Source organism: Lolium perenne, chromosome 5 (genome assembly GCF_019359855.2).
Source record: "Lolium perenne isolate Kyuss_39 chromosome 5, Kyuss_2.0, whole genome shotgun sequence".
In the NCBI taxonomy this organism is placed as follows: domain Eukaryota; kingdom Viridiplantae; phylum Streptophyta; class Magnoliopsida; order Poales; family Poaceae; genus Lolium; species Lolium perenne.
Window position 1 is genome coordinate 238109516 of NC_067248.2, and position 8490 is coordinate 238118005.

At 44.4% G+C, this 8490-nt stretch overlaps 1 protein-coding gene across 5 annotated transcripts; it reads right to left on the minus strand.

The window, feature by feature from the left end:
• Positions 1-338: 338 nt before the first annotated feature.
• Positions 339-3037, minus strand: LOC127302368 (uncharacterized). 5 transcript variants are annotated; one of them, XM_051332810.2, is made up of 3 exons: positions 2055-3037; positions 1250-1314; positions 339-604 (listed from the first exon to the last, which is right to left on the minus strand). In XM_051332810.2, exons 1-2 carry the CDS (start codon positions 2847-2849, stop codon positions 1303-1305), a joined length of 807 nt encoding a protein of 268 aa, XP_051188770.1. In that variant the 5' UTR covers positions 2850-3037; the 3' UTR covers positions 339-604; positions 1250-1302. The 5 variants fall into 5 exon arrangements, with proteins under 5 accessions (XP_051188770.1, XP_051188769.1, XP_051188768.1 ...); XM_051332809.2 differs by having other exon boundaries at positions 339-615; XM_051332808.2 differs by having other exon boundaries at positions 339-1314.
• Positions 3038-8490: the final 5453 nt, after the last annotated feature.

An 8490-nucleotide genomic window follows, 5' to 3' on the forward strand; every position in this document is an offset into this window, starting at 1 on the left:
ATAGCTATTCTTACTCTTCTAACTGGAAGTTAGAACATCCGAGGTTTACTTCTCCATATCAGAGGAGAGAGAAATGCACAGCTATTCTTACTTTCTAACAGTAACATGGACACTGCAGTACTAAGACCTGCATTCAGTTAGCTTTTTTGTTGGAAGAAAAAAGAAGTAACATACTTCCAAAGAATTCTAGTTTTGTACTAGTACATGTTACAATGTTATAAACAGGGGTAGTAGGACTGAAAACTTAGAAGCAGGGGCACATGTCGAAAGCATGATCCTTCTTACATGAATTGTTTGCAAGTTTTAACCAGCAGCATAGAGCTAGAACACTTGGGAAAAATAGCAAGGCTAATAATCATTAACATGAAAGTATATGTAAAAATAACAATTGAAATCAGGTTGTTTGCATGATACTGAACTTTCATCTAATATACATCCATCAAATGCTGAATCAGAGCTTTAATCTCAAAGAACCTTCGTACACCAATGCAAAATCTAGTTTCTCCAAAGAATGGAACAAATTCTTGACCTCCTGAAGACTGTAATTCCTTCTGACCAAGAAATTCTTATGTCTGACTTCGCTTCTCTTTACAAATCGGTGTGCCTGCATAAGAACTTTACAGTATATTTTGTTTGATGTACAAATCATGCACTTCTCCGTATGTATAAATAGGTGTTAAAATAAGTTGATATACATTTAACCATAAGCTGATATACATCTAATATGCATCTAGAAATAGGATATTCCATCTTATTAGATGTAACTAAGACTCGGACAAGACATAACCAATAATCGAGTAGAAGTAACTCTTGTACTATTTTTAGATTACTGGGTGTAACTAAGACTCAGACAAAACTAACCTGCAATCGACTTGAGGTAACTCTTATATTACTCTTATATTATTTTAAGATCATTAGATGTAACTAAGAATCGGACCAGAATAACATGCAATCCAATAGAAGTAACTCTTTTATTATTTTAAGATCGTTATCTAGGGTTATTACGTAAGCTGAATAAGCACTGCCAAAAGCTTGCACGATTAACCTTCAACATACTCAATGGGCGATAGATAGCCTTTACTATAGCAGACCACAATCGACGTCTAACTCACACTAACATAACGAAACACGTAATGCACTCGATTAAGCAGCAGATAATGACATATATGTTTGATGGATTGAAAAATTATCTACAGCCTACGAATAGTAGAAACTGAACTTTAGAGAACCCCAAGCATCACTGACTCACCTTCCTTGTCCCATATCTGGAATGGCTTGGTCCTGACCAAATAACAGAGCAGTTCATACCAGACACTGCACGGAATCAACAGAATAAATAAACACTAACAGACACCAAGACAGGTTCTACAGCAGTTCCACCCACACCATTTCATATAGCAGATCACATGCACTTCATTAGTTTGTTTGCAAATGGCCAATCCACACAATCTAAAGCGATCTATCAACAGCAACCAACACAAATCAGAATCTGATTAAATTGGCAACTCGGTGATGCAATTCAGCGCAAGTAGACAGTTCGGTGTTGAAGAGGCAAATGATCAAGGCGACGGCGTCTGCGGAGGAGACCCAAGAGGAGGTGGCGAGGGGGAGGCAAAGAAGTCCTTCAGGGCTGCCTCTGGCTCAGGAGGGTCACTGAATCGTATCAGGCAGTTCCTTACGCGGCAAATCTCGATCTCAAAGTATCGTGCAAACTGGCTGATCGGGTTAAGCTCAAGGAAGTTCGCCTCCAGCTTCCTTGCTGATTCCTCGACCCATTTCAGCTCCCCAACAATGGAACCGCCAGCCTCAGCTCCTTCAACGACGGCATTGAACATGTTGTTCTTCAACGGCTCAAGGTGGGCTTCGTTACGGTCGTTCAGAGGGATAAGCAAAAGACGTGGGATGGTAACCTTGCTGAGTATCTTCAGCACTGCATCCAACTTGGATGCATGCTCGATTGCATGCAATTCTGGGACGTTCCATTGAGCATGCTTTGTAAGGCGGTGTAGCAATGCAAAAGCCTGTGGACAATCCCTAGTTGCAAGAGAATTTACCAGCAGCAACGGAGGTTGGTGTGAACACTTCAGCAGCGCTCTGATCCCATCGAGTCCATCCACGATCTCGTGCTCGGGGGCCCAAACCTCTGTCCGCCTGGCGGGAAGGCCTGCAGGCAGGGACCGAAATCGATCGTCCAGTGGCGGCGAGGTCGGCGGCGACGGCAGCGGAGAGGGCGTGGGCGACGGCGGCGGAGGGCCGAGACGAGGCGGCGGTGGAGAAGCACGTACTTGGATGTACACTGAAACTTGTGGATCCGGTGGTTCCCTGAATCTGATGGTAGCTGATCTGATTCGAGCAACCTCAGCCTTGGTGCCCTCGACGAGGAGGTCGCGGGAGGTGTCTTCGGCGCTCGGTAGCTTCTGGCAGATCTGAGCGAGACCTGCGACCTCCGCAACGACCGATCCGCCTACTTGGACGGCCATCTCCATTGCTCGGTCGATGTGATCAGCGAGAGCAAGGACTGCGTTGTGGACGTCCTCGTCGGGATCGATGTCGGAGTCAGAGTCGCTGTTGGTGTCGGCGAGCAGCAGACGAGGCAGCCTCACGGCAGCCATGGTCTGGAGGTAGCGGTCGAGGGAGGCTGCGTACTCCACGACGGAGAGGTTGCTGGTAACCCAGCGGTCGTGGCGCGCGAGCCGCCTGAGGAGGAGCGCGGCGGCTGGGCAGTCCCTCAGAGGGAGACAGAACACATCCACCAGGGGAGGAGATGGCCCTCTCCATCTCCTCACCAGAAGCTTGATATCAGACAGATCGCACACGAGCTGGATCTCGTCACCGGAGGCGGCGGCCATGGCGGATCCTGAGCCGAGGCGGTTACGGCGAGCCGGGAGGAGACGGGATTTGGATCTGGATCTGGATCTGGGGAATTCGATTGGGGGAGGAGGAAGTGGGGTAGGTGGCTGCGACGGCCGACGGGGGGTTGGGAGTCTCGGCGACGAGTGAGACGACTCGAGATTCGAGAAACGAGACGGTGAGGCCGTGAGTACGCTGTACGCGTAGTTTTCCTTTTTTTTTCTTCTTTTTCCTATAGTACTACTTCTTACTGGGGAAGAGTTTTTATTTCTAAATGAAACAGTTCATATTTTCGGGATTCCAAAAAATTTGAAATTAAATACCCACGTACATATAATCATTTCGAAGGTACGCTAGAAAATTTTGGATAAAATATGTTGTATCTTAAGCTATACAAAAAAGTCAAATATCTATTCCTATACGAAGCCACAAATTAGTTTTATTCATATAGCTCAAAATACAACGTAATTTCTTACGAAACTTCACACAAGTATTCAGGACATGCGTTGTGTATTCATAAAAGAAATGTGACGATTTTTTAAAACAAAAATACATGACTTTTCAATATTTTAAAAACTAAGAGCACTCGTGCTCATGTGCACCAAATGTGTTTCTTCTAAATGGCCTTTCTCTAAACTCTAAACTGTCTTTGACCCGTCCATTTTATCAAAAATAATGTTTATTTTAACAATAAATGATAAAATAAATCAGTAAACAAATATGGGTAAGAAATCATTTGACGTGCCTGTCTATTTTCATTTTGAAATAATATACAAACTCATGTGCATGACAAAGTTGCTCGATGGAATACTTGACGCATTGAAATGATGGGTATAATAGTCTGTTGCATCATGCATGATGAACATACTGGACCTTAAAAACTGTTTATCAAATCTGATGAAAATTTTATTTCACAGAAAAAAAATTTACTTGCAACCTTTCATGAAAAAAAAAACAAAACATAAAAGAAATTGACTCAGGCGGTGAGGCTCTACCGCTGCACCAGGCCCGCCCTTCATAAAAGAAATTGACTGTGTTCTAAAAAAAAAATAGCAACACTTCGTGCTCCAACAAAAACATTCAAGCAGCCCTGTGTTATCCATCTATGTTCAATTGGTCCTACAATGCATCAACGGCAACTCGATCATCAGAAATGACAAAAATATCTCTGTAAACGCAGACTCAATCATCAATGCCAACTCTGTGTTCAGTTGATTGTCCACGGCCAAAGCCCCAAGTTGATACCTAATTTTTCATTCAAGAGTAAAGAGAAGTAAGTAATGTTTTACTTTTGTTACTCATAAACATTTGGATTAGAAGTTTGCACGATGAATCTCAATTGGGAGCATAAATAACTTACAAATTTAAAGACAATATGGGATCTGATTGCATACCAAAATATGTGAATTGTAAAAGCCATGCTAAAATAACAAAATTGGAAGGGAACTCCTCTACTCCCTCTGGTCCACAATATGTGTAGAAGAAAGGTATCATGCACAAAACTACAACTCCAGAACTAAGACCAGATCCTAACTTCCTTCCAAATAGTGAAGTTTCCGTTAACAACATCGTCACACTTTAGGTATATGTGAAAACAAATATATAAACACTAGTTGTACTTAAAAAGAGCAAAAACAACTAAAAAGTAATACAAACAATAAAACCATGTATTTTTTTAGATAATATCTTCTCAATACATGGAAATAAGACTGCTAGGTGTAGGGGAAGTTTAAAATGCATGGATTACAAAAGGAGAATAACGATGCAAGACTTTCATTATGGCAGCTTGTAACAAACTAACACCAGTGTTAAAAATTGGAAGGAACACTTGCTCATGGATATGCTTTTCAGAAGGCTAACTATATTTATCAATATTGTGGCATCTATGTCTGCTTGTCAAAATAGCAGTTTCCGGTGAAATAAGCTAGTCTATCGCCAGTGAAGTGTTTCCTAATAGTTGTTACACCATATCATATGAAACTTGAAGGCAAGGATATACCTGAGATATTAGACTGAACCCCCTTGCCATAGTTGATAGATTCTCTTGTGGGAAGTAATATAAATATACATATTGAGCTGGTAGTCTCGCAGCTCCTCGGTCTCATAAAGTTGACAAAAACAGCAAAGAAACTACTGAAAGCATGCTGATGCATATCAACGTTACCTTTGGGAATTGCATGTTACATGGACCAGTGAGTCTAATATGAGTAATGCCCATTATAGATGAACTGTTAACTTCGAAGTAGTAAGAGACAAACCATAAATTAGCCATGTTTTCATTTAACATCTATTTGTTTAAAGAAAATATATTTGTGAAAATCTTAGAAGGAACCATTGTGATTGAGAAAAATGTCAGAACAATGTGATATATATGGTACGAAGTCACACCAAGGAAGAAATATTGAGCTACGAATATGTTACCTTTCTTCCCGTCTTGTGCAAACACATAGTCCTCGACATGCAATATATGGGTGATCACAGCAGGATGTTTCCCATCTGCAAAACAAAATTTTGGTTACTTGGCAACTAAGTCAAAAGAGGTCAGTTGTGACCACAGACCTATTCCATGATGGCACATCATCGATCACAAATGGAGACATCAATCATTATGTGGGACAAGAGAACTCATTTCAGAAATCTGGAAAGGAAAACATAGTAAAGGTGATTAATGGAAGACTAAACTCAACTAAGGTCTGAAATGATAGCACAACTACCAATAGCTTGAATGCTAGTAGAAAGTAAAACAGAGAAACAATATTGTTGTGGCATCAGTTCCATTCTTTTTTTTGCGAAGAAAGAGCTGATATTAATAGATCAAAGTTCTTACAGAAAGGTCCAGAACAAAGCAAGAAATTATAAAGAAGTCCCTCTGGGCCTCAACGTCGCCGACGATGAGCAGGACGTGCCGATGGCGCGCCGCCGCCGCAACTCCACACAAACCTTGGATCGGGAGTGCCCCTCTGCGGACGGGAAGTCATCGAACCTCAGCTCTAAAGAGCCTCCACCATACTCCGCCGACGCCGTCGCTTTGATCCACAACATCAGCACCTTAAGATTCTTCAAACCCGGACCCGCCGCACCTCGGAATCCGGTGAGGGAGAGCACGCATCGCAGCTCCACGGACCTGCGAGCATGACGAGGGCAGTCGAACCGCGACGGAACTCACCAGAGCTCCACCACCGGAGAGGACGCACGCTGCCCCAAAACACCATTCTGGCCACGCCGCCACCTCCTCGACGCTGCCGGATGGAAGCCTACACGAACCTAGACTATATACACGACGAGATCCGGGGATCCCCCACCCTCCCACCGCCGAAGCGGCCGTCGGAGAGAGAGGGATTCGACGAATCACCGGCGGTGAGCTGGATCGAGCGGCGGTTCCAGAAATCACCCCCCTCGGTACTGTAGCGGGGAGGGGATAAGGACCAAGGCAGCCTGGGGGTACTCTGATTGTACTTTTGGCATCAGTTCCATTCGTGAGAAGAGAAGTGATACGTCTCAAACGTATCTATAATTTCTTATGTTCCATGCTAGTTTTATGACAATACCTACATGTTTTGTTCATGCTTTATGATGTATTTATGCATTTTCCGGAACTAACCTATTGACGAGATGCCGAAGTGCCAGTTCCTGTTTTCTGCTGTTTTTGGTTTCAGAAATCCTAGTAAGGAAATATTCTCGGAATTGGACGAAATCAACGCCCAGCATCTTATAATTGCACGAAGCTTCCAGAACACCGGAGAGGCACCAGAGGGGAGCCCTGGGGGGGCCCACACGCCAGGCCGGCGCGGCCCAAGGGGGGCGCGCCCCCCTATTGTGTCACCGCCTCGTCAGCCCTCCGACTCCGCCTCTTCGCCTATTCAAAGGTCCCTGACCTAAATCTTCGATACGAAAAAGCCACGGTACGAGAAACCTTCCAGAGCCGCCGCCATCGCGAAGCCAAGATCTGGGGGACAGGAGTCCCTGTTTCGGCACGCCGCCGGGACGGGGAAGTGCCCCCGGAAGGCTTCTTCATCGACATCACCGCCATCTTCATCGACACCACCGCCATCTTCATCACCGTTGTTGTCTCCTATGATGAGGAGGGAGTAGTTCTCTGATACGTCTCAAACGTATCTATAATTTCTTATGTTCCATGCTAGTTTTATGACAATACCTACATGTTTTGTTCACACTTTATGATGTTTTGATGCGTTTTCCGGAACTAACCTATTGACGAGATGCCGAAGGGCCAGTTGTTGTTTTCTGCTGTTTTTGGTTTCAGAAATCCTAGTAAGGAAATATTCTCGGAATCGGACGAAATCAACGCCCAGCATCTTAGGATCACGCGAAGCTTCCAGAACACCCGAGAGAGGCCAGAGGGGGGCCACTGGGCCACCAGACGCCAGGGTGGCGCGGCCCAGGCCTTGGCCGCGCCCCCCTAGTGTGTCACCGCCTCGTCGACCCTCCGACTCCGCCTCTTCGCCTATATAAAGGTCCCTGACCTAAAACATCTATACGGAAAAGCCACGGTACGAGAAACCTTCCAGAGCCGCCGCCATCGCGAAGCCAAGATCTGGGGGACAGGAGTCTCTGTTCCGGCACGCCGCCGGGACGGGGAAGTGCCCCCGGAAGGCTTCTCCATCGACACCACCGCCATCTTCATCAACGCTGCTGTCTCCCATGAGGAGGGAGTAGTTCTCCATCGAGGCTCGGGGCTGTACCGGTAGCTATGTGGTTAATCTCTCTCCTATGTGCTTCAATACAATAATCTCATGAGCTGCCTTACATGATTGAGATTCATATGATGATGCTTGTAATCTAGATGTCATTATGCTAGTCAAGTGGGTTTTACTTATGTGATCTCCGGAGACCCCTTGTCCCACGTGTGTAAAGGTGACAGTGTGTGCACCGTGTGGGTCTCTTAGGCTATATTTCACAGAATACTTATTCACTGTTATGAATGGCATAGTGAAGTGCTTATTTATATCCCTTTATGATTGCAATGTGTTTTGTATCACAATTTATCTGTGTGCTACTCTAGTGATGTTATTAAAGTAGTTTATTCCTCCTGCACGGTGTAATGGTGACAGTGTGTGCATCGTGTAGTACTTGGCGTAGGCTATGATTGTGATCTCTTGTAGATTATGAAGTTAACTATTGCTATGATGTTATTGATGTGATCTATGCCTCCTTTCATAGTGTGAAGGTGACAGTGTGCATGCTATGTTAGTACTTGGTTTGGTTATGTTGATCTGTCGTGCACTCTAAGGTTATTTAAATATGAACATTGAATATTGTGGAGCTTGTTAACTCCGGCATTGAGGGTTCGTGTAATCCTACACAGTTAGTGGTGTTCATCATCCAACAAGAGGGTGTAGAGTCTAGCATCTATCTATTTATTCTGTTATGTGATCAATGTTGAGAGTGTCCACTAGTGAAAGTATGATCCCTAGGCCTTGTTCCTAAATACTGCTATCGCTGCTTGTTTACTGTTTTACTGCATCTTTACTTCCTGCAATATTACTACCATCAACTGCACGCCAGCAAGCACTTTTCTGGCGCCGTACTACTGCTCATATTCATTCATACCACTTGTATTTCACTATCTCTTCGCCGAACTAGTGCACCTATTAGGTGTGTTGGGGACACAAGAGACTT

Excerpts from the sequence above, each read along its gene's own strand:
- LOC127302368 (XM_051332807.2), bottom strand. The coding sequence starts at position 2,849 with ATGGCCGCCGCCTCCGGTGACGAGATCCAGCTCGTGTGCGATCTGTCT.